The sequence below is a fragment of the Lissotriton vulgaris genome, chromosome 11 (genome assembly GCF_964263255.1).
Source record: "Lissotriton vulgaris chromosome 11, aLisVul1.2, whole genome shotgun sequence".
NCBI classification, from domain to species: Eukaryota; Metazoa; Chordata; class Amphibia; order Caudata; family Salamandridae; genus Lissotriton; species Lissotriton vulgaris.
Genome location: NC_141699.1, coordinates 359,088,176 through 359,114,036, shown reverse-complemented (window position 1 = coordinate 359,114,036; position 25,861 = coordinate 359,088,176). Strand labels below are relative to the sequence as shown.

General features: G+C 54.8%; 1 protein-coding gene across 1 annotated transcript in view; it reads left to right on the top strand.

Annotated features, from left to right (window-relative positions):
- Positions 1-25,861, top strand: part of SNRNP200 (small nuclear ribonucleoprotein U5 subunit 200) — a 442,987-nt gene that overhangs the window by 223,989 nt on the left and 193,137 nt on the right. The window contains exon 27 of the mRNA XM_086943332.1: positions 16,454-16,608. Coding sequence (XP_086799458.1) covers positions 16,454-16,608 — 155 coding nt within the window. The remainder of the gene's footprint in view (positions 1-16,453; positions 16,609-25,861) is intronic.

Below are 25,861 nucleotides of genomic sequence, written 5' to 3'. Positions count from 1 at the left end.
AAGCCAACAGGCTGGATTAAACACCGAGGAAAAAACAGGGCCTCACTGTTGAGTCAGAAGCGCCTAGCCTGGGACCCTGTTTTCGTGCCTCTGTTGCCTGCTTGTGACCCTGTGTTCGTGCCTCTGTTGCCTGCTTGTGCCTCTGTTGCCTGCTTGGGACCCTGTTTTCGTGCCACTGTTGCCTGCTTGGGACCCTGTTTTCGTGCCTTTGTTGCCTGCTTGTGGCCCTCTTTACGTACCTCTGTTGCCTGCTTGTGACCCTGTTGCTTGCTTGTGACCCTGTTGCTTGCTTGTGACCCTGTTGCTTGCTTGTGACCCTGTTTTCGTGCCTCTGTTGCCTGCTTGTGACCCTGTTTTTGTGCCTCTGTTGCCTGCTTGTGACCCTGTTTTGTGCCTCTGGTTGCCTGCTTGTGACCCTGTTTTCGTGCCTCTGTTGCCTGCTTGTGACCCCTGTTTACGTGCCTCTGTTGCCTGCTTGTGGCCCTGTTTACGTGCCTCTGTTGCCTGCTTGTGGCCCTCTTTACGTGCCTCTGGTTGCCTGCTTGGGACCCTGTTTACGTGCCTCTGTTGCCTGCTTGGGACCCTGTTTTTGTGCCGCTGTTGCCTGCTTGGGACCCTGTTTTCGTGCCGCTGTTGCCTGCTTGGGACCCTGTTTTCGTGCCTCTGTTGCCTGCTTGTGGCCCTCTTTACGTGCCCCTGTTGCTTGCTTGGACCCTGTTGCTTGCTTGTGACCCTGTTGCTTGCTTGTGACCCTGTTTTCGTGCCTCTGTTGCCTGCTTGGGACCCTCTGTTCGTGCCACTGTTGCCTGCTTGGGACCCTCTTTTCGTGCCACTGTTGCCTGCTTGGGACCCTGTTTTCGTGCCTCTGTTGCCTGCTTGGGACCCTGTTTTAGTGCCTCTGTTGCCTGCTTGTGACCCTGTTGCTTGCTTGGGACCCTGTTGCTTGCTTGTGACCCTGTTGCTTGCTTGTGACCCTGTTTTCGTGCCTCTGTTGCCTGCGGGGGGCTCGCAGCGAGCCCACAGTGTGTGGGGTGGGGCTCGCAGTGTGTGGGGGGCTCTGTGTGGGTGTGTGTGTGGGGGGGCTCTGTGTGGGTGTGTGTGGGGGGCTTTGTGTGGCTGTGTGTGGGGGGGCTCTGTGTGGGTGTGTGTGTGGGGGGGGGGGTTTGTGTGTGTTGGGGGGGCTCTCTGTGGGTGTTGGTGTGTGTCATTTGCAAGAGATAAAGCTAGTGGCATTGTAAATGACAATGCCATTTATTTATGTTAAAAAAAACATAAATAAAAATAATGTCAAGAGCAATGCCAATCGCTCTAACTTTAACAAAGGCAAAACCATTGCATTGTAAATGCTTGTTAGGTTTTGCCTCGCCGAAGATGCGCTCTGCGCATCTTTTCGGCGCAGGCGAAATCCTGTTGAGTTGCATAGTGTGGCTTGGTTCGGCCCTCGTCCTTGATTGGCTGGCTCCGTAAACGGAGCCTTGCCATTGGACGAGGGGCCTGTCCGTCAATGCCGGACCAGACACGGGGGCGTTCCCGACATTCTTTGGCTTTTGCCGACGTCACGGGACGCCGGGAACGCCCCCGTGTCTGGTCCGGCATTGCCGGCACTACTGCGTCTCTTCTCCCCCGTTTCCCGCCCCGTGACTGGCCGGCCGGCCAATCCTAGCGCGGCCGGCCGGAAGTGCCCGCCCCCCGCAGCCCGGGGGAAGAAGTTGGCGTCTAGGTGAGTGGCTTTCTTGCCGTTCCCTCCCCCCTCCCACTGCCCGTGTGCCCGCCCGCCTCCCTCCCGCTGTCCGTGAGCCTGCCCGCCCCCTCCCGCTGTCCGTTAAACATTAAGGGCGCCAAGGTGCGCACCGTGGGCAACGAACCAAGTTTCACCCACGAGTCTGTGGGTACCAGAAATTTACGTTCCGCCGGCTGGATTCGGTAGCCGACCGAGCTGTAAGTTTTACCCGGGATTACGTGCTCACCGTTCAGGGTGGTTAAAGCTGTGGGTTTAGAGAGCCTGCATGAGCCCAATCTATGTGGGGGCATGCCAGCCAGGGCTAACAGTGGCGGTCCTCAGGGATCTGAGTTCTGATGTGTGTCCCTGGGGGAGAGGGGTGGGGGCTGTGAGTCTGGGCTGACACCGCTCTCTGCTCCCTCTAGGCCTCGCAGGTGACCGTCTGCCCCACACCCTGCCCGAGAGACTCCCCGCGAGCAAGAGACAGTCACAGGTAGACTTTACTAGCTGCCACAGACAGAGACCCCACAATGCCAGAGAGAGACCACCCCGCGGGGAAGCCCTCTGCCCCATTTGCTGTCAGAGGGCCATCTCTTGAGTGACGCAGAGGGTCGGGGTTGGGCAGAGCTGTGTGTGGGCCCCAGTCCAGGCATGCAAGAGTGCTGCAGGAGAGGTTTGGGGTGCAGTGCCAACGCTTCCGGTCCCCTTTCCCGCACTCTTCTTTCTGGCGCCCTCGGCCTAGCGCCGGAAGAGCCGCTCGCGCCGCTCAGACCAGCGGCCGCTTCCATTCCGGGACAACAGGGGGGTCCCAGGTAAGGCGTGAGGTGCGCTGACCGAGCGCCGTGGGGGTGGGGGCATTTCCGCAACCACAGCAGTGCGGCATGGGTGAAAGATGGGGGCGTGACGCAGATACCTGCGCAGCAGGGGGGACTCTTCATGGGGCCCCCAATACTTCAAACGGTCCCCAATGCACGTCTGTGAGACACTGCAGCCCCTCGTCCCAGTGCGCGTGAGGGGCCGTCATTGTGTGATGCGTCACTGAGCGCCTGGGACTCAGTGTTGGAACAGCAGGGGAGATGTGCGTCAGAAGTGAGGCGCACTGGCAGAGCAGGGTTTGGTTGGCAGAGCTTTGTGTGGGCCTCAGAGCTGGAACAGCTGGAACAGGTGGGGGTTGGGGGGGGGGGGTGCAAGTTAAGACTGTGGTGCAGCGAGAGAGCAGTGCATGGGCCGGGGCACTGGAACAGCTGGGGGTTGGGGGGGGGGTGCAAGTTAAGACTGTGGTTCAGTGGGAGAGCAGCGCATAGACCGGGGCACTGGAACAGCTGGGGGTTGGGGTGGGGGTGCAAGTTAAGACTGTGGTGCAGTGAGAGAGCAGTGCATGGGCCGGGCACTGGAACAGCTGGGGGTTGGGGCGGGGGTTGGTGCAGTGGGAGAGCAGTGCATCGGCCGGGGCACTGGAACAGCTGGGAGTTGGGGGGGGGGGGGGAGCGGGTGCAAGTTAAGACTGTGGTTCAGTGGGAGAGCAGTGCATAGACCGGGGCACTGGAACAGCTGGGGGGTTGGGGGTGCAAGTTAAGACTGTGGTTCAGTGGGAGAGCAGTGCATAGACCGGGGCACTGGAACAGCTGGGAGTTGGGGGGGGGGGGGGAAGCGGGTGCAAGTTAAGACTGTGGTGCAGTGAGAGAGCAGTGCATGAGCCGGGGCACTGGAACAGCTGGGGGTTGGGGTGCAAGTTAAGACTGTGGTGCAGTGGGAGAGCAGTGCCTGGGCCGGGGCACTGGAACAGCAGGAGTACTGCACGTTGGGAACGAGGTGCACTGCTCGAGCCGCGCGTGCGCCCAGAGGTGCCGCACGTCAGAAACGAGGCGCTTCGACAGAGCTACTACTTGTAGGTGACCTTTAAAGCTTCACAGCCACAATCCAAGGCATAGGACAGATAGTTCCGAGACTTGCCACTCCTCCCAGCCCCTCCCAGCGCGCGGGCAGCGAGGGTCCCTGGCTCCGCCCACGGGCTCCGGATCCAGCCAATGGCAGCGTGGGGAGCCAGCCGGAGAGGGTTTAGCAGGGAAGCTGGTTAAAGTCTGGCACTTGGGCAAGGGACGTCAGAGGACTAAGACCAGTTTCCAACCACAGGAAGAGGCTGTGAGACTGCTGGGGGCTAGCCGAGCCAGGCCTAGCTATAGGGGCGCTGTGCCATCCTGGGGAAATCCCAGAAACCCACCCACGGGCCTTGTGCCAACGCAAGGATTATCTGATTTAGACGGGGTTATTGCCTGCCAACCCCATCAGATCCACCGAGCGACAACTGACAAAAAAAGCGACCCAGTGCCACATCAAAGAAAACCGAGGCCACTGTGCCAACCCTCCGTCGATCGCTGACTAAAGAGAAGGCTGGCGGTGTCCATGGACTAATGACAGAGGCCGCGGAAGAGAAATAAGCGGAGAGGCCCCTGTGCAAAACACCAGCATTATCTGACGAGGGCCAACACCAGGGGTCCCCTGTGCCAACACCAGCGAGATCTCACGACTGCCAATAAAGGAGTGGACCCTGTGCCAACACCAGAGAGACCTGACGAGTGCCAAGACCGGAAGGTCCCCTGTGCCAGCACCAGAACCTTCTATCGGCTGCTAGCATAGGAGCCCCCCTCCCCCTGCCCGACCCAGAGCTGTCTGACGCCTTCCAACCCGGGAGGTACCCGTGTGCCAGCCCTGGCCGTCAGGATCTGAAGGTACGCAGCTGAACCCAGCTAGCACACCCTCTTCTCCCTGTGGCACTGTGCTGGGCCTTGGTATTGGGGTCCTTCATCTTCGGTTCCCTAAACACCTCGCCCTGCCCTTCAGTTCTTTAATCCAGGCTCGGTTCCCTCTCCTCCCTCCAGTTCTTCGGTTATCCCTCATCCTGTTTTATTTCTCCTAGTTCTGGTTTCTAACTCGTTTCCTTCAATGAGATCCTGCTTTGGTTCACCCCTTTTCACCTTTCCTTTTCAGCATTAAGTCCTTCGCTTTTCTTCTGGCGCTCCCATTCCCATGTCCCTTGCCTCTCCTTTCATTTATCTCAAGCTGTCTCTTTCACTTGTAAATAGTTAAAGCCCTTTCCGGGCATCATGGCGCTAGACACCCCCCCCCCCCCACTATAAGCTTAACTTCACACATTCAATTTTGCTATTGAATCCGTAACTGGTTCCTTCGTTTCCTGATTTACTTCCATCACTCTTTCTTCCCATCTCTACTCCTTCACCCTGTCTTCTTTCACTCGCAAGCTCATTCCTTGTCCCCCATTTCCCTCATTTTTCTCCATCGTTTCCATAGTTGTACCTCCCCCAATCTACCTTAATTTCCTCGACCTCCACTGAGCTCCTCATTCCCCTATTCCCTCCTTCTCTCACTCGTCTTTTAGCCTCGTTCTCTATTCTCACCGCCCTAGCTTGACCTTTCGCCGTTTCCTTCCCTACCTGTGCATTTCGTCACCTCCTTCGTTCACCTTTTATCCAAAGTCTTCGTGGTTTTCCTTCCTTCCCTTCTACATGTACTCTCTCGCTCACCTCGCTTCCTTCACTTAGGTTACTTTTTTAAATCTCCCCAGTGCATTTTCCTTTACCTTCCAACCTACTACTTTTCCTCCTATCCCACAAACCCGTTTTTAGGTTTTGCCTCGCCAAAGATGCGCTCTGCGCATCTTTTCGGCGCAGGCGAAAACCTGATGAGAACTGTAGTGTGGCTTGGTTCGGCCCTCGTCATTGATTGGCTGGCTCCGTAAACGGAGCCTTGCTATTGGACGAGGGGCCTGTCCGTCAATGCCGGACCAGACACGGGGGCGTTCCCGACATTCTTTGGCTTTTGCCGACGTCACGGGACGCCGGGAACGCCCCCGTGTCTGGTCCGGCATTGCCGGCACTACTGCGTCTCTTCTCCCCCGTTTCCCGCCCCGTGACTGGCCGGCCGGCCAATCCTAGCGCGGCCGGCCGGAAGTGCCCGCCCCCCGCAGCCCGGGGGAAGAAGTTGGCGTCTAGGTTTGTTTTGCCCATTCCGCGGCCGACCGCCGCCGGAGGAAGTCCAGGTGAGTGGCTTTCTTGCCGTTCCCTCCCCCCTCCCACTGTCCGTGTGCCCGCCCGCCTCCCTCCCGCTGTCCGTGAGCCTGCCCGCCCCCTCCCGCTGTCCGTGAGCCCGCCCCCCTCCCGCTGTGCGTGAGCCCGCCCGCCCCCCTCCCGCTGTGTGTGAGCCCGTTACCCCGCCCCCCCTCCCGCTGTCCTCCATCTATTGAATATCTGGCTCTTTAAGCCACTCGACTTCCCGAGTATGCTACGGGACATATTACCTTGCCCATCGGATACCCCCACAGCCTCTCTGGCCGCTGCACTCTGTGAAAAACCCTCCTTTCCTGTGGCGTGTTCTGTGCGGCTGTCCTGGGCACTGAAGACTGCTTTATAGCGCCTCCCTGTGAACCGGAACTCCTCAAGGCGCTGCCCGCGTGACTTGGCATAGTGCTCCGCTCACTGTGTGGATGGGGCCCGTTGTGTCTGTGTTTTAGGAAGTCAGCGCTGTAATTGGGGAAGCGCCCCTGGCATGCGTGTGACCCCCTGAGCTTGTGACTAGTCGCCATGGTTGGCTCAGAAGGAAAGGCCTCGCCTGTGTAGTGTACATACTTGTCAAACTCCAAGCAGAGGTGGTCCGTTGTCCTGCTGCCAAGCAGTCCGTCTGGAGGATAAGTTGCCCTTGGAGCCGTGAGATCGATAATGTAGAACCTTTTTGTGTTTCTTTAAGTATGTTTAACGAAAAGGTTTTTTCTAGGTACAATGACGTCACACGTTTGTCCCTGTGGACTGGTCAGCCAGATTTCAGCCGCTCTTGAAGCTTTTGTTGGGGGAGGGGAAGAGGTGGGCACTGTTTGAAGATTTAGGGTGGAGTCATTGGTGGCATTAGAAGGGGGTGGGGCCTTATCCCCTCGTGCACATGTCCTTGTGGGTGGCTTAAAAGCATGGGGGGGAGCGAGGCTTGGGCCACCCAGAACTGGCAAGACAGACCCAGCAGAAGTCAAAGGGGTTTTCGGCGGGACGGGTAAAGTGAGCTGCAAGTCTGAAACTGCATCTTTCGTTTCCATAATCAGTAAACTAAACAGAGACATGGAGATAATCCATATTACATTTCCTGAGTTATTTAAAAAAAAAAAAAAGAATTAGAAAAGATTCAAAGGTGGCCACACCTGCCCCCCTCCACCAAAACACCCCCAGCTGCTCCCTCCTGAACCCCCACCCGTGGTCAGCATCCAGCACAGGCGTGAACCGGGGTCACGCAGGCCAGGCTGCTGCCAGTACCTTTCACAGCGCTCTATTTTTAAGCCCTGCGCCAGGCACTCTGCTACCGCTCCCATCAGATGAAATTCATTGTGCGGCGCTGACCTCCCGCCGCAGGGTTTTTACTTAGGCCAGCCTGTCCTTCAGTTTGTAAATGGAGTGTGCGCGAGCTTTCTGTTCCAGGGGAAATGCATATTTGTTTCTTCTCCACACAAGCCTTATCAGCAGATGAATGCTGTGTGCAGGCCCTCCTCCGCCGAGGATTTATCAGGCGACGCCGGGCTTGGGTCAACAGCGCTCGCTCGTCTTTGAGAACCCGCGGTGAAGTGTCGTCTTCAGAGGACGGGGGGCTGGGGGAGTCGGGCACATGTCGGGTTTTATTGTAGTCAACATTGCCAGCTTTTAGTATGTTTTAAGAGCTAACAGTTTTGTAAATAGAAATAAGTGAGGCACACGCACTGTACGCATTGTCATTTGCCTAAGATCACACCGTTCATTAATTCATATGGGGGTAGCTAAGGTTAGAATTCTAGTTTTCAAACTACGTTGCGAGACATCACAGTGGGTTAACCACCTGCTGCTGAGATCTGTATGTGACTTCGAATGGAAGAGATGCGGTTTAATGCTTAAGTTGCTGAAACCACTAAATTGGGTTTTAATTATGGCTTTGCTCAGGACAACATTTTGTATTTTTTCGCACATCATCCTGTCTTTCACTATAATCGGTATCATGTTTGGCAAAACTGAGAAAGCAAGCCAACAGGCTGGATTAAACACCGAGGAAAAAACAGGGCCTCACTGTTGAGTCAGAAAGCGCCTATGCTTGGGACCCTGTTTTCGTGCCTCTGTTGCCTGCTTGTGACCCTGTGTTCGTGCCTCTGTTGCCTGCTTGTGCCTCTGTTGCCTGCTTGGGACCCTGTTTTCGTGCCACTGTTGCCTGCTTGGGACCCTGTTTTCGTGCCTTTGTTGCCTGCTTGTGGCCCTCTTTACGTACCTCTGTTGCCTGCTTGTGACCCTGTTGCTTGCTTGTGACCCTGTTGCTTGCTTGTGACCCTGTTGCTTGCTTGTGACCCTGTTTTCGTGCCTCTGTTGCCTGCTTGTGACCCTGTTTTTGTGCCTCTGTTGCCTGCTTGTGACCCTGTTTTTGTGCCTCTGTTGCCTGCTTGTGACCCTGTTTTCGTGCCTCTGTTGCCTGCTTGTGACCCTGTTTACGTGCCTCTGTTGCCTGCTTGTGGCCCTGTTTACGTGCCTCTGTTGCCTGCTTGGGACCCTGTTTTCGTGCCTCTGTTGCCTGCTTGGGACCCTGTTTTCGTGCCTCTGTTGCCTGCTTGGGACCCTGTTTTTGTGCCGCTGTTGCCTGCTTGGGACCCTGTTTTCGTGCCGCTGTTGCCTGCTTGGGACCCTGTTTTCGTGCCTCTGTTGCCTGCTTGTGGCCCTCTTTACGTGCCCCTGTTGCTTGCTTGGGACCCTGTTGCTTGCTTGTGACCCTGTTGCTTGCTTGTGACCCTGTTTTCGTGCCTCTGTTGCCTGCTTGGGACCCTCTTTTCGTGCCACTGTTGCCTGCTTGGGACCCTGTTTTCGTGCCTCTGTTGCCTGCTTGGGACCCTGTTTTAGTGCCTCTGTTGCCTGCTTGTGACCCTGTTGCTTGCTTGGGACCCTGTTGCTTGCTTGTGACCCTGTTGCTTGCTTGTGACCCTGTTTTCGTGCCTCTGTTGCCTGCGGGGGGGCTCGCAGCGAGCCCACAGTGTGTGGGGTGGGGCTCGCAGTGTGTGGGGGGCTCTGTGTGGGTGTGTGTGTGGGGGGGCTCTGTGTGGGTGTGTGTGGGGGGCTTTGTGTGGCTGTGTGTGGGGGGGCTCTGTGTGGGTGTGTGTGTGGGGGGGGGGTTTGTGTGTGTTGGGGGGGCTCTCTGTGGGTGTTGGTGTGTGTCATTTGCAAGAGATAAAGCTAGTGGCATTGTAAATGACAATGCCATTTATTTATGTTAAAAAAAAACATAAATAAAAATAATGTCAAGAGCAATGCCAATCGCTCTAACTTTAACAAAGGCAAAACCATTGCATTGTAAATGCTTGTTAGGTTTTGCCTCGCCGAAGATGCGCTCTGCGCATCTTTTCGGCGCAGGCGAAATCCTGTTGAGTTGCATAGTGTGGCTTGGTTCGGCCCTCGTCCTTGATTGGCTGGCTCCGTAAACGGAGCCTTGCCATTGGACGAGGGGCCTGTCCGTCAATGCCGGACCAGACACGGGGGCGTTCCCGACATTCTTTGGCTTTTGCCGACGTCACGGGACGCCGGGAACGCCCCCGTGTCTGGTCCGGCATTGCCGGCACTACTGCGTCTCTTCTCCCCCGTTTCCCGCCCCGTGACTGGCCGGCCGGCCAATCCTAGCGCGGCCGGCCGGAAGTGCCCGCCCCCCGCAGCCCGGGGGAAGAAGTTGGCGTCTAGGTGAGTGGCTTTCTTGCCGTTCCCTCCCCCCTCCCACTGCCCGTGTGCCCGCCCGCCTCCCTCCCGCTGTCCGTGAGCCTGCCCGCCCCCTCCCGCTGTCCGTTAAACATTAAGGGCGCCAAGGTGCGCACCGTGGGCAACGAACCAAGTTTCACCCACGAGTCTGTGGGTACCAGAAATTTACGTTCCGCCGGCTGGATTCGGTAGCCGACCGGGCTGTAAGTTTTACCCGGGATTACGTGCTCACCGGTTCAGGGGTGGTTAAAGCTGTGGGTTTAGAGAGCCTGCATGAGCCCAATCTATGTGGGGGCATGCCAGCCAGGGCTAACAGTGGCGGTCCTCAGGGATCTGAGTTCTGATGTTTGTCCCTGGGGGAGAGGGGTGGGGGCTGTGAGTCTGGGCTGACACCGCTCTCTGCTCCCTCTAGGCCTCGCAGGTGACCGTCTGCCCCCCACCCTGCCCGAGAGACTCCCCGCGAGCAAGAGACAGTCACAGGTAGACTTTACTAGCTGCCACAGACAGAGACCCCACAATGCCAGAGAGAGACCACCCCGCGGGGAAGCCCTCTGCCCCATTTGCTGTCAGAGGGCCATCTCTTGAGTGACGCAGAGGGTCGGGGTTGGGCAGAGCTGTGTGTGGGCCCCAGTCCAGGCATGCAAGAGTGCTGCAGGAGAGGTTTGGGGTGCAGTGCCAACGCTTCCGGTCCCCTTTCCCGCACTCTTCTTTCTGGCGCCCTCGGCCTAGCGCCGGAAGAGCCGCTCGCGCCGCTCAGACCAGCGGCCGCTTCCATTCCGGGACAACAGGGGGGTCCCAGGTAAGGCGTGAGGTGCGCTGACCGAGCGCCGTGGGGGTGGGGGCATTTCCGCAACCACAGCAGTGCGGCATGGGTGAAAGATGGGGGCGTGACGCAGATACCTGCGCAGCAGGGGGGACTCTTCATGGGGCCCCCAATACTTCAAACGGTCCCCAATGCACGTCTGTGAGACACTGCAGCCCCTCGTCCCAGTGCGCGTGAGGGGCCGTCATTGTGTGATGCGTCACTGAGCGCCTGGGACTCAGTGTTGGAACAGCAGGGGAGATGTGCGTCAGAAGTGAGGCGCACTGGCAGAGCAGGGTTTGGTTGGCAGAGCTTTGTGTGGGCCTCAGAGCTGGAACAGCTGGAACAGGTGGGGGTTGGGGGGGGGGTGCAAGTTAAGACTGTGGTGCAGCGAGAGAGCAGTGCATGGGCCGGGGCACTGGAACAGCTGGGGGTTGGGGGGGGGGTGCAAGTTAAGACTGTGGTTCAGTGGGAGAGCAGCGCATAGACCGGGGCACTGGAACAGCTGGGGGTTGGGGTGGGGGTGCAAGTTAAGACTGTGGTGCAGTGAGAGAGCAGTGCATGGGCCGGGCACTGGAACAGCTGGGGGTTGGGGCGGGGGTTGGTGCAGTGGGAGAGCAGTGCATCGGCCGGGGCACTGGAACAGCTGGGAGTTGGGGGGGGGGGGGGGAGCGGGTGCAAGTTAAGACTGTGGTTCAGTGGGAGAGCAGTGCATAGACCGGGGCACTGGAACAGCTGGGGGGTTGGGGGTGCAAGTTAAGACTGTGGTTCAGTGGGAGAGCAGTGCATAGACCGGGGCACTGGAACAGCTGGGAGTTGGGGGGGGGGGGGGAAGCGGGTGCAAGTTAAGACTGTGGTGCAGTGAGAGAGCAGTGCATGAGCCGGGGCACTGGAACAGCTGGGGGTTGGGGTGCAAGTTAAGACTGTGGTGCAGTGGGAGAGCAGTGCCTGGGCCGGGGCACTGGAACAGCAGGAGTACTGCACGTTGGGAACGAGGTGCACTGCTCGAGCCGCGCGTGCGCCCAGAGGTGCCGCACGTCAGAAACGAGGCGCTTCGACAGAGCTACTACTTGTAGGTGACCTTTAAAGCTTCACAGCCACAATCCAAGGCATAGGACAGATAGTTCCGAGACTTGCCACTCCTCCCAGCCCCTCCCAGCGCGCGGGCAGCGAGGGTCCCTGGCTCCGCCCACGGGCTCCGGATCCAGCCAATGGCAGCGTGGGGAGCCAGCCGGAGAGGGTTTAGCAGGGAAGCTGGTTAAAGTCTGGCACTTGGGCAAGGGACGTCAGAGGACTAAGACCAGTTTCCAACCACAGGAAGAGGCTGTGAGACTGCTGGGGGCTAGCCGAGCCAGGCCTAGCTATAGGGGCGCTGTGCCATCCTGGGGAAATCCCAGAAACCCACCCACGGGCCTTGTGCCAACGCAAGGATTATCTGATTTAGACGGGGTTATTGCCTGCCAACCCCATCAGATCCACCGAGCGACAACTGACAAAAAAAGCGACCCAGTGCCACATCAAAGAAAACCGAGGCCACTGTGCCAACCCTCCGTCGAACGCTGACTAAAGAGAAGGCTGGCGGTGTCCATGGACTAATGACAGAGGCCGCGGAAGAGAAATAAGCGGAGAGGCCCCTGTGCAAAACACCAGCATTATCTGACGAGGGCCAACACCAGGGGTCCCCTGTGCCAACACCAGCGAGATCTCACGACTGCCAATAAAGGAGTGGACCCTGTGCCAACACCAGAGAGACCTGACGAGTGCCAAGACCGGAAGGTCCCCTGTGCCAGCACCAGAACCTTCTATCGGCTGCTAGCATAGGAGCCCCCCTCCCCCTGCCCGACCCAGAGCTGTCTGACGCCTTCCAACCCGGGAGGTACCCGTGTGCCAGCCCTGGCCGTCAGGATCTGAAGGTACGCAGCTGAACCCAGCTAGCACACCCTCTTCTCCCTGTGGCACTGTGCTGGGCCTTGGTATTGGGGTCCTTCATCTTCGGTTCCCTAAACACCTCGCCCTGCCCTTCAGTTCTTTAATCCAGGCTCGGTTCCCTCTCCTCCCTCCAGTTCTTCGGTTATCCCTCATCCTGTTTTATTTCTCCTAGTTCTGGTTTCTAACTCGTTTCCTTCAATGAGATCCTGCTTTGGTTCACCCCTTTTCACCTTTCCTTTTCAGCATTAAGTCCTTCGCTTTTCTTCTGGCGCTCCCATTCCCATGTCCCTTGCCTCTCCTTTCATTTATCTCAAGCTGTCTCTTTCACTTGTAAATAGTTAAAGCCCTTTCCGGGCATCATGGCGCTAGACACCCCCCCCCCCACTATAAGCTTAACTTCACACATTCAATTTTGCTATTGAATCCGTAACTGGTTCCTTCGTTTCCTGATTTACTTCCATCACTCTTTCTTCCCATCTCTACTCCTTCACCCGGTCTTCTTTCACTCGCAAGCTCATTCCTTGTCCCCCATTTCCCTCATTTTTCTCCATCGTTTCCATAGTTGTACCTCCCCCAATCTACCTTAATTTCCTCGACCTCCACTGAGCTCCTCATTCCCCTATTCCCTCCTTCTCTCACTCGTCTTTTAGCCTCGTTCTCTATTCTCACCGCCCTAGCTTGACCTTTCGCCGTTTCCTTCCCTACCTGTGCATTTCGTCACCTCCTTCGTTCACCTTTTATCCAAAGTCTTCGTGGTTTTCCTTCCTTCCCTTCTACATGTACTCTCTCGCTCACCTCGCTTCCTTCACTTAGGTTACTTTTTTAAATCTCCCCAGTGCATTTTCCTTTACCTTCCAACCTACTACTTTTCCTCCTATCCCACAAACCCGTTTTTAGGTTTTGCCTCGCCAAAGATGCGCTCTGCGCATCTTTTCGGCGCAGGCGAAAACCTGATGAGAACTGTAGTGTGGCTTGGTTCGGCCCTCGTCATTGATTGGCTGGCTCCGTAAACGGAGCCTTGCTATTGGACGAGGGGCCTGTCCGTCAATGCCGGACCAGACACGGGGGCGTTCCCGACATTCTTTGGCTTTTGCCGACGTCACGGGACGCCGGGAACGCCCCCGTGTCTGGTCCGGCATTGCCGGCACTACTGCGTCTCTTCTCCCCCGTTTCCCGCCCCGTGACTGGCCGGCCGGCCAATCCTAGCGCGGCCGGCCGGAAGTGCCCGCCCCCCGCAGCCCGGGGGAAGAAGTTGGCGTCTAGGTTTGTTTTGCCCATTCCGCGGCCGACCGCCGCCGGAGGAAGTCCAGGTGAGTGGCTTTCTTGCCGTTCCCTCCCCCCTCCCACTGTCCGTGTGCCCGCCCGCCTCCCTCCCGCTGTCCGTGAGCCTGCCCGCCCCCTCCCGCTGTCCGTGAGCCCGCCCCCCTCCCGCTGTGCGTGAGCCCGCCCGCCCCCCTCCCGCTGTGTGTGAGCCCGTTACCCCGCCCCCCCTCCCGCTGTCCTCCATCTATTGAATATCTGGCTCTTTAAGCCACTCGACTTCCCGAGTATGCTACGGGACATATTACCTTGCCCATCGGATACCCCCACAGCCTCCCTGGCCGCTGCACTCTGTGAAAAACCCTCCTTTCCTGTGGCGTGTTCTGTGCGGCTGTCCTGGGCACTGAAGACTGCTTTATAGCGCCTCCCTGTGAACCGGAACTCCTCAAGGCGCTGCCCGCGTGACTTGGCATAGTGCTCCGCTCACTGTGTGGATGGGGCCCGTTGTGTCTGTGTTTTAGGAAGTCAGCGCTGTAATTGGGGAAGCGCCCCTGGCATGCGTGTGACCCCCTGAGCTTGTGACTAGTCGCCATGGTTGGCTCAGAAGGAAAGGCCTCGCCTGTGTAGTGTACATACTTGTCAAACTCCAAGCAGAGGTGGTCCGTTGTCCTGCTGCCAAGCAGTCCGTCTGGAGGATAAGTTGCCCTTGGAGCCGTGAGATCGATAATGTAGAACCTTTTTGTGTTTCTTTAAGTATGTTTAACGAAAAGGTTTTTTCTAGGTACAATGACGTCACACGTTTGTCCCTGTGGACTGGTCAGCCAGATTTCAGCCGCTCTTGAAGCTTTTGTTGGGGGAGGGGAAGAGGTGGGCACTGTTTGAAGATTTAGGGTGGAGTCATTGGTGGCATTAGAAGGGGGTGGGGCCTTATCCCCTCGTGCACATGTCCTTGTGGGTGGCTTAAAAGCATGGGGGGGAGCGAGGCTTGGGCCACCCAGAACTGGCAAGACAGACCCAGCAGAAGTCAAAGGGGTTTTCGGCGGGACGGGTAAAGTGAGCTGCAAGTCTGAAACTGCATCTTTCGTTTCCATAATCAGTAAACTAAACAGAGACATGGAGATAATCCATATTACATTTCCTGAGTTATTTAAAAAAAAAAAAAAGAATTAGAAAAGATTCAAAGGTGGCCACACCTGCCCCCCTCCACCAAAACACCCCCAGCTGCTCCCTCCTGAACCCCCACCCGTGGTCAGCATCCAGCACAGGTGTGAACCGGGGTCACGCAGGGCAGGCTGCTGCCAGTACCTTTCACAGCGCTCTATTTTTAAGCCCTGCGCCAGGCACTCTGCTACCGCTCCCATCAGATGAAATTCATTGTGCGGCGCTGACCTCCCGCCGCAGGGTTTTTACTTAGGCCAGCCTGTCCTTCAGTTTGTAAATGGAGTGTGCGCGAGCTTTCTGTTCCAGGGGAAATGCATATTTGTTTCTTCTCCACACAAGCCTTATCAGCAGATGAATGCTGTGTGCAGGCCCTCCTCCGCCGAGGATTTATCAGGCGACGCCGGGCTTGGGTCAACAGCGCTCGCTCGTCTTTGAGAACCCGCGGTGAAGTGTCGTCTTCAGAGGACGGGGGGCTGGGGGAGTCGGGCACATGTCGGGTTTTATTGTAGTCAACATTGCCAGCTTTTAGTATGTTTTAAGAGCTAACAGTTTTGTAAATAGAAATAAGTGAGGCACACGCACTGTACGCATTGTCATTTGCCTAAGATCACACCGTTCATTAATTCATATGGGGGTAGCTAAGGTTAGAATTCTAGTTTTCAAACTACGTTGCGAGACATCACAGTGGGTTAACCACCTGCTGCTGAGATCTGTATGTGACTTCGAATGGAAGAGATGCGGTTTAATGCTTAAGTTGCTGAAACCACTAAATTGGGTTTTAATTATGGCTTTGCTCAGGACAACATTTTGTATTTTTTCGCACATCATCCTGTCTTTCACTATAATCGGTATCATGTTTGGCAAAACTGAGAAAGCAAGCCAACAGGCTGGATTAAACACCGAGGAAAAAACAGGGCCTCACTGTTGAGTCAGAAAGCGCCTATGCTTGGGACCCTGTTTTCGTGCCTCTGTTGCCTGCTTGTGACCCTGTGTTCGTGCCTCTGTTGCCTGCTTGTGCCTCTGTTGCCTGCTTGGGACCCTGTTTTCGTGCCACTGTTGCCTGCTTGGGACCCTGTTTTCGTGCCTTTGTTGCCTGCTTGTGGCCCTCTTTACGTACCTCTGTTGCCTGCTTGTGACCCTGTTGCTTGCTTGTGACCCTGTTGCTTGCTTGTGACCCTGTTGCTTGCTTGTGACCCTGTTTTCGTGCCTCTGTTGCCTGCTTGTGACCCTGTTTTTGTGCCTCTGTTGCCTGCTTGTGACCCTGTTTTCGTGCCTCTGTTGCCTGCTTGTGACCCTGTTTACGTGCCTCTGTTGCCTGCTTGTGGCCCTGTTTACGTGCCTCTGTTGCCTGCTTGTGGCCCTCTTTACGTGCCTCTGTTGCCTGCTTGGGACCCTGTTTTCGTGCCTCTGTTGCCTGCTTGGGACCCTGTTTTTGTGCCGCTGTTGCCTGCTTGGGACCCTGTTTTCGTGCCGCTGTTGCCTGCTTGGGACCCTGTTTTCGTGCCTCTGTTGCCTGCTTGTGGCCCTCTTTACGTGCCCCTGTTGCTTGCTTGGGACCCTGTTGCTTGCTTGTGACCCTGTTGCTTGCTTGTGACCCTGTTTTCGTGCCTCTGTTGCCTGCTTGGGACCCTCTTTTCGTGCCACTGTTGCCTGCTTGGGACCCTGTTTTCGTGCCTCTGTTGCCTGCTTGGGACCCTGTTTTAGTGCCTCTGTTGCCTGCTTGTGACCCTGTTGCTTGCTTGGGACCCTGTTGCTTGCTTGTGACCCTGTTGCTTGTTCTCCTCTTTTCTTTGCTGTCATTTTTCTTATGCTTATCCTGCTGTTTTGTTACAGGGGAGCTGATCCGAATGCCTAAGATGGGAAAGACGATTCATAAGTATGTTCATCTGTTCCCGAAGCTAGATCTGGCAGTCCACCTGCAGCCCATCACCAGATCCACGCTGAAGGTGGAGCTGACTATCACACCGGACTTTCAGTGGGATGAGAAGGTGAGGAGTCAGGTTGCAGAGGTTGGGAAAGAGGAGGAGAAATGATGCCACATATGTGTTCCAACCAAATAGTGGTATCCTACGCTGGGGCACCATCATGGTATCCTCAGCCAACTGTATATAATGGTACATTTAAGGAAACCGGCCTTTTGGAGGTTTTCACTGCCTTTTTGCCCCTATTTTGACTGCTAGGTACTGGTGCAACAACTCTGACATGCCCTGAGCCTTGCTAAAGAGGCCTCTGTGCATGTGCTCTGACCCATAATATGATGCACATTTAATTGGCTCGACCCAACTTACTTGTAAGTCCCTAATATACCAGAAGAAGATCTGACAACATGGAAGTTGCCATAGTGAGTTTCGAGACTGTAGTGGGAGGGCGATATCCGGTGGACTCTGGATCCGAATAGTAAGGTGCACCAAACATCAGAGAGGACTCAGATATAGGAAAATTATACTAGCAACATTACCCCTGCAGAATATAGAGCCTGAAAAACAAGGATTCTTGAAGGGAGGTGGGGGGCGGCTTCCCTGGCAACTGCATGGGAAGGGGTTGGATGGCTACAAAGTTTGTTCTTCGTTAATAAATATTGCAATATATAACATTATAGATGTAATCTTAACAATTGTGAAGTGGAAAAATAAAAAAAAGTCCCTAATATATGGTGCCAGGGGTTACCCAGAGCCTGTAAGTCAGTGACCCCCAGGGACTGCAGCTCTTTTTGTGCCTACCTGAGTGGGACAAGGTAAAACATGGCTTCTAGTCTGCCACTGCAGACTGGAAGTGTGGTTTAAAACTGCTAACTCGACTTTGCCATTTAAGATAATGGCAAAGCCCAAAATTCCCTTTTTAATGTATATCAGTCACCCCTATAGCAGGTAAAAAGAGCGCTAGAGCAGGGTGCTGTATATTAACAAGCATTTAAGATGCAATGGTCGCTGCTTTGTTAAAGTTAGAGCTATTGGCATTGCATTTTTATTTTAAACATAAATAAATGGTATTGTCATTTACAATGGCAATAGGTGAGCATTAGACAGTAGTAGAGAGTATTAGCGGACACAGAGCCACACACACACACACACAGAGTCGCACACAAAGCCACACACACACAGAGCCACACATACACAGACAGAGCCAGTGCTCTTTATAATATGTGTAAGTCCACTAATCACCTATTACGGCAGCTTTACTGGGTCTTTGATAGATGAAGAGGCTTGTTTGACAGTGAATTCCATCTAAAATATTGTTGCTACAAGACCATTTACACCCAAGTATCAAAAGAAACAGGACGTATTAAGCTTGCCCAAGCTTTCTTTTGGTACTACTTGTCAGGAAGATGATGGGTAGCCTGGGCTTTTAGCTGTTTTTGAATGCCCCTGGTTCTGAAAGCTTATAATTCAATACTGTGTGGCATCAGGGCTTGAAGGAGTTTGAAAAGGGTAATCATTTCACAATTATTCCTCACAATAGTCCGAAAATCGGTCTTGTCTGGGGCCCCAAAAATCTTTGAGGGCACTGATTAATATGGGTCAGTAGGCAATGAGAGCAAAATCCATGCAAATCATATTCTGACCATGCAAATCCTATTCAAAAGATAAAATATTTCACTATATTCTCCTTAATCTGTTACAAACTGTTGAGCGGGGCTGGTGGGACAATATCTCATAACTAAGACTTGCATATAATGTAGCCATTTGTGCCTCACCTTCCTCCATGATCACCCAGTCAGGACTTAAAAATAAATATTCTATGGATGGAGGGTTACTCTCTGAGGTTATACGAAACTACGTGCCAACATGTGTAGGAGAGCACGGACACTGGCTGGAAAGGTTTTCGGACCCTCCAGGAATAGACTGTGGCAGTGGCACAGCGAAGCACCCACCCTGTCCCTAAAAGCATAAATTCACACCACACCGCGGTAAACACAGTTTGGTTAATGGCTATCACATACAGCAAAAAGTGTGAAATATACCTTTTTTTTTGCTTTTTTTTCTTGCGGCTTACTCCACAGATGGGGTCAGAATTTGCAGGGTCGCCAAGACAGACACCAATGAGTACATTAGGCTGCACTTGAAAGGGCAATAAACCACATGAGTGGAGGCCGGTGGTACTCAGCATAAAACTTTTGTCCGTGCATCCCACCGCAAAACCGGGGAAGGTCTGGATCTGCAGCGGACCCTCATCGGCCCCAATCATCTTCAGGTGACGGTGTATGAACTCGTTCTCCTCCTTAGCATGCAGCAGCAACCGGTCCCTGCCCAGCAAGGCCCCCCAGGCTAGGGAGACTAGCTGCAACCAGCGGGCCGGCAGAACAAGCAAAAACCGCAGCAGCAAGGCGGGTAATGGCCGAAAAATCCTGTCACCGATCGGAGCCTGTCGAAGCCGGCACGCCTCAGACCCGACAGCCTGGAACTTCGCCATTTTTTTGTGGCCCAGACGGGCACTTGGGAGTCTCGGGAGAGAGGACGAACAAGGTGCTTAAACGGGTGCCCTCCATGCTCAGGCAACCTCAATGCTCAGGAAAATGAACGTAAGGCACCTCCGAGGGGTGCTGCTTCCGATTGGTCAATTGATGGGCTCGAGGCGACTTATCAAGTTCTGTAGTAGGGGATCTCTGTGTATAGTCATAATCTAGTGAATAGTCCCGCCCATGTGCGTGGACCCCGGAGCAATGAAAATAATCTCTTAAGGTGTCGAAAAATGCAAAACTGCACAGACACTTAAGAGAGAATTAAAGACAGATAATGCAGCCTATAAAACCAGGCTACACTGTCCAGTACTTCAACTAGAAATTCCACCAAAAATCCACAAACAGCGAAGTCTGTCCAGATTTCCCTTGCCTCAACAGCAAAACTCCTCTGGAATGATAGAGAGGAAGACCTGGACAGACAAGCCCATAGGCTGCCATTATGTGGCTCAGAACAGGATACTGTGCCTTTAAGAGAACTTTCCAGAACTTCACAGTATCCCAGAATGCACTGCAGGTCCCTTTTACTTTCAGTTCTTTTTTCCGGCTCCTGCAAGCAGGACCCTGGAGCATTGAGCTCTCCCTTTTCAAGGGTTTATTGGTGATTTTTCACTTTTGTTCAAGTCTTTGAGTGCTTTTGTTAAGGACTTTGGTGCCTTTCTTCTTGTTAATCCATTGGTGCACCCTTTGATTGTTAATATGCCTGAATTATTTGACAAATGTCCAGAGTGCTCCAGGAAGAAGGCCAAATCGGATCCCCATGAGGTGTGTATCCTCTGCCTTCCCTCTTCCCATGTCCCAGAGGAGTGTGTGATTTGTCAGGGCTTCTCTGGCAGGACCCTGAAGGACAGAAAGAAGATCAGGCTTCAGGGCCTTAAGGAAAGAAGGCTGAAGGCGGGTCTGGAGGGGCTTCCCCTGCCCGTGCTGAGGCCTCTGGGGGGCTCCCCAGGGGCAGGAAGACCAGCAAGCGTCCCCATTCTCCGTCTGGGTCGATTGCACCGACAACGGCGTCGAGAGGGATGACTACAGTCTGTTCCCCGTCTCCCCAGGGCTCTGGGTCGAAGCGGCGTCGACGCTCTACGTCGAAGGAACTGAACAGGCCGCCGTCGAGGTCTCCTGTGAAGATTTCGTCGTCGTTCTCGTCGGAGTCGTCGTCGAGTGATCGACGATGAAAGGCTCGGCGCTCGCCGTCGAGGCGACACCGCTGTTCGCCGTCGGCAAAAAGGAGAAGATAGTCGTTGAGGGGATCCTCGTCGTCAAAGAGAAGATCGATGTCGAGGTGCAGATCGCCATCGAGGCGCAGGAGGTCGCTATCGAGGCGAAGGACGTCGCCGTCGAGGCGAAGGATGCCGTGGAGGCTAAGGCATTCGCCGTCGAGGGAGAGACGGTTGACACCGAGGGACCGGCGCTTGCCGTTCGACGCTGAAGAGACATGGAAGGAGGTCTGGTACCATGGGAGGTTCGCCAATGTCCCAGGCTGGAAAGGAAGGCGGATCACCGGGTTCGGTGTACTCCATGGTGTATACTCCGTCACAGAGACCGGTTATACCCCCTCCTCCACTACCGAGGGGGCTCCCTCCGAGGGCCCCTACTCCTCCTGCTCTACCACCACTTCCTCAACCTATACCTCGACCTCAGCTGCCAGCAGACAAACCGCCTCCGGTTCTTCCGAGGTCGGTCTCACTGCCCCGATTACCGACTCCTCGCAAGGGGACCCCTCAGCCGAGGGCCCCGGCCAAACCAAGTCGCCCGCTCCGGCGGATCGACCGAAGCCAAGGAGGTCACGATCACGCTCCGGACGGAGGGGGAGATCGAGGAGTCGGCGTAGATCCTCCACCAGGTCAAGACGTCGCCATAGGAGGCGTGGATCGCGGTCCCGCACGGACTCCTCCAGGTCCTGGACCAGGACCTATTCACCGACCTTGTCGGAATTCCCCGGGACAAGGGTGTCTCCGGTGGACGACATCAGCACGTTCCAGAATGTTCTCCTGAGGGGGGCAGCGATATTGGGAATCACAGTGACAGCTCCAACACCCACGACGTCCGTGATATTTGAGACTCTTCACAAGAAGCATTTGTCTCGCCCTTTACTGCCGCTAGTACCTGGTTTGGTAGAGCCCGCGGAGGAGCTGTTCCTCACGCCAGCGGTGGCGAAGGCCGCTCCCTCCCGACTTCTGAAGAAGTACAGGGCCCCGGATTCGGACCCGGCTTTTCTGCGGATAGACCCGGTTCCGGACTCTGTTATAGTGACGGCGGCCAGGAAGCTACATTCTACCTCTGTCTTCAACCGTACCGCCCGATAAGGAGAGCCGATGGATCAACTCGGCTGGTAGGAAGGCTTGTGGGACGGCATCCACGGCCATGAAGGCATCCAGCGATGCGGCGTTGCAAGGGCGGTATGACTGTGCCCTGTGGGAATCCCTTCAACAGTTCACGGAACTCCTGCCACGAGATAAGAGGGAGGGCTTCCAGGAGATACTCAAAGAGGGGATGCTGGTTTCGAACCAGGTCATCAGCGCGGCTGCGGATGTTTCTTTTGGTTGCCCATGGGTACTGTCATGGGATCAACCAGCGGCGCCATGCTTGGTTCAGGCTCACATCACTCAAGCCGGAGGCCCAGCAGCAGGTGGCCTATCTGCCCTTCTCGGGGGAAACCCTGTTCGGCAAACATGCCGAAGATGAGATGGTCCGCATGAAGGCGGAGGCAGAGACCCTGACGGCTGTGGGCTTGGAGAAGGCCAAAGAAAAGAAGGCCTACCGCCCGTTCCAGAGACGGTTCAGTGCACAGGGAAGAGGACGAGGGCAGACTTCGGGACAGCAGCAGCAACAACAGCAGCAGTTCCGGAGACCCTTCCAGAAGCGCCAGAAGGGTAGAAGGGGACACCAGTCCTCTACAGCGAACAAGGGCCCGGCTGGGTCTCGACCCTGAGCGGTTACTTCCCCTACATCCGTTAGACGCTCCGGTGGGGGGAAGCGTTCAATTTTTTCTGGCAGAGTGGAGAAAAATTACTCAGGACAAGTGGGTGATGAATATAGTTTGCAATGGATACAGTCTTCGGTTCACCAGCCCACCTCCATCAATTCCTCAGGTCAGCTCAGTTTCAACTGCGCGAGCTCCAGGCGGAGGCCGATATCCTGTTAAGGAAAAGGGCAATAGTAGACGTACCTCTGTCTCAAAGAGGAAGAGGTCTGTACTCCCAGTTCTTCCTGGTTCGGAAGAAGGACGAGAACGAGTTCAGGCCCATTCTGGACTTGCGACAGGCAAACAAATGGATTCGCAGAGAGAAGTTTTGCATGCTGTTGTTGCATCAGATTTATCCTCAGTTGCAACAGGGAGACTGGCTATGTGCAATAGACCTACAGGATGCGTACTTCCATGTGCCCATTGCACACAAACACAGGAAGTTCCTACGGCACCAATCATTATCAGTACACGGTACTGCCATTCGGACTGAAGTCTGCGCCCAGAAAATTCTCGAAGTGCATGGCAGTGGTAGCAGCGCACCTAAGGAAGAACAAGGTGTTTGTCTACCCGTACCTGGACGATTGGTTGATCAATGCCTCCTCCTTCTCGGAAGCTCAAGCACACTTCCAGAAGACGTGCGTTCCCCTAAACAAGCTGGGGTTGCACATAAACATGTCCAAGTCTGTCCCAACTCCAGTCTAGTGCATTCAGTACTTGGGCGCCACCATCAATACGCTGTCAGCAAGCGTGTCTCCTTCGGAGGAGCGACGATTATCACTCCTTCGGAAGGCTCAGGCTCTTATGACCACTCCATCTACAACAGTGAGGACGGTGTCCTCTCTACTGGGATCGATGGCCTCTTGTATCTTCCTAATGCCACACGCACGACTGCACATGAGACCGTTGCAGGAGTGCTTGGAGGATCAGTGGGATCAGAGGAAAGGATCTTGGGACGACAAGATACGACTGTCTCTGCATGCTCTTCAGTATCTGAAGTGGTGGTGTTCGGCGGAGAATCTCCTCAGAGGGGTTCCCTTCTACAAGGATATTCCCACTCAGACTATCGTGACGGATGCTTCTCTCCAAGGCTGGGGGGGCGCACTCCGGAGACTTGCAGATTCAAGGAACGTGGTCCCCGACGGAGTCCACGTATCACATCAACTTCCTGGAACTCAGAGCTGTTCACTTGGCACTGAAGGCCTTTCATCCGTCCTTCCAGACCAACTCTCTGCTTGTACAGACGGACAATACAACCACGATGTATTACCTCAACAAGCAGGAGGGCTCGAGATCAACCACTCTGTCGCAGGAGGCGCAGGCGATCTGGCGATGGCTTCTAGCCAGAGGACTGACTATAACGGCTACCCACCTACCAGGTGTGCAGAATGTTCAGGCGGACGCACTGAGCAGACTGATTCAGGAAAACCAGGAATGGGTCATAAACGACGAAGTACTAGGAGAAGTCTTCGCAAGGTGGGGGACTCCAGACGCAGATCTGTTCGCCACCGCCGAAAACAGCAAATGCCGAGACTTCGACTCCAGGTACTACCAGCAGGGGATGCTGGGAAATGCGCTATGGATCAACTGGTCGAACAGCTTTCTGTACGCTTTTCCACCTATTCTCCTGATTCCAGCGGTGCTCATCAAGCTGTCCCAGTCCAGGGCGCGGATGATCCTGATTGCCCGGAATGGCCCAGGCAGTGGTGGTTCACGGACCTGCTTCACCGGTCTCTCCTTCCTCACATACCGCTGCCGTGCAGGCCGGACCTCCTCACGAAGTTCGGGGGGCAAATGGTGCACCCCAACCTCTCGTCTTTGAGTTTGGCGGCATGGCTCCTGAGATAGTGCAGTACGGACATTTGAATCTACCCGAAGATTGCATGGACATACTGAAGGAGGCTAAGCGACCTTCCACTCGGACTTCCTATGCTTACAAGTGGAAGAGGTTCTGTATCTGGTGCAAGTCCAAGAACTATGACCCGACGACGTGCAGGGAAGACGTCATCCTTCCTTACCCTCTGCATTTGGCGCAGTCTGGCCTTAATGTTCATTCCATTAAGGTTCATCTCGCTGCATTGACTGCCTACAGGAAATGCCCTTCACAGACTTCCTTCTTCCAGATCCCCGTGATCAAAGATTTTTTGGAAGGCTTGAAGAAAGTATTCCCTCCTGTCAGGCTTCCTTTGCCTTCATGGGAATTGAATGTGGTGCTGTCCAGGTTGATGAAGGAGCCTTTTGAACCTGTTCATAAGGCTTCGTTGCAGCACCTGTCCTGGAAGGCGGCGTTCCTCGTGGCCATTACATCGGCCGGCAGGGTGAGTGAAATTCAGGCGTTGTGTTGCCAAGAACCTTGTACTGTATTTCATGCTGCTAAGGTTGTTATGCGTACTCACCCTAAATTTCTTCCCAAGGTTATTTCTGATTTTCATGTCAACCAGACCATAACTTTGCCTACGTTTTTTCAGAATCCTTCATCTCCAGCGGAAAGGTCTTTACATTCCCTGGATGTTAGGAGGGTGTTGAAATTTTATCTGGATAAGACCAAAGATATTCGTAGGTCAGACCAATTGTTTATCAATTACGGATCAGTCAGTGTAGGAAGGTACCTCCTGACTATGGTTGCCCCCAACTTTTTGCCCTGTGTTTTAGCTGGTTTTTGACATAGTCGACCTGGGATCCTGCCAATCAGGACCCCAGGCCTACTGCTCTCTCTGTAAAATGGATTCCATGTACCTTAGGTACATTTCCAATTGGTACTGGGCCACCTTATCAGACCCTGTAACTCAGGGCATAGGTGTACCCAGGGCCTACCAGGGGCTGAAGCTTGTATTATGCCACCCCTGGCTGGCCTCCTAAATTTGACACAACTGGCTGCATGACAGCTGGGGCAAAGTCGTGTAATCACCCTTTGCTGTAGATATAGTATACCTATATCTAACCCTAAAATGGACACACAGATTCCTATCAGTCACTCCTATGGCAGGCCTTAACAATCCTGAAGGCAGAGTGCTTGGAATCGTGTGAGATGGTGCTCTGGCATGAGCTGAGCCTGTCTGCAGCTTGCGGAACCAAGTCCTAATAGCTGTTCCATGATATCGCATACCATATACTCTTAAGTGCATTATAATCCTCGCGGTTAAATGCTATCTTTGGTATTGCTTTATCAAAACATGTCGAGTAAGGTGTCATACGAATTGGAATACTAACCCCTCGCCAATTCTGGCGACGGGGTTAGCATTCCACCCTTCTAGAGGGACACGACATGTACGTAACTGTGAACCCCGGTTAAAGTTAAACGAAGCCTCAGCTCCACAAAATGGATGCTGCCACCACAGACACGAGTCTGACCCCCAGCAGCTAGGAGTCCTTCCAGCGAGGGGAGCCTAGACAAAGGGTTTCCTGTCAGGGGCGGTGCTAGCACCGTCCCAGACATGGTTTTGTGTATCCTGGGTAGGCAGGGCTTTACAGGAAGGTGACTGCTGAGTGGCACCCCGGTGCTCACTACGCATAGGCCGGTCAGAACCAGTTCCAGGGGCACACCAGCCCCTGGCCTGGGGGAAGTCCGGCATGGCAGAGGGGTGTAACCACCCCCCTCCTAGTCCCACCCATAGGCAGGACCTAGTCACCGGGTCAGCCCCCTTTTTTAGTATAAAGATGGGAGCGGGTCCCCTGTTCAAATTAGATCATCTTTGGAATCAAGACACGACTTTCTGCGAAAGGACTTCAAGATTTCCTTCTTCAAGATTCTCCCTTGTGGCTAAGGAGTAGTCACCCTGCATCCGCAGGCACCATCCTAAGAACACTGCGGTCTGCTGCAAGT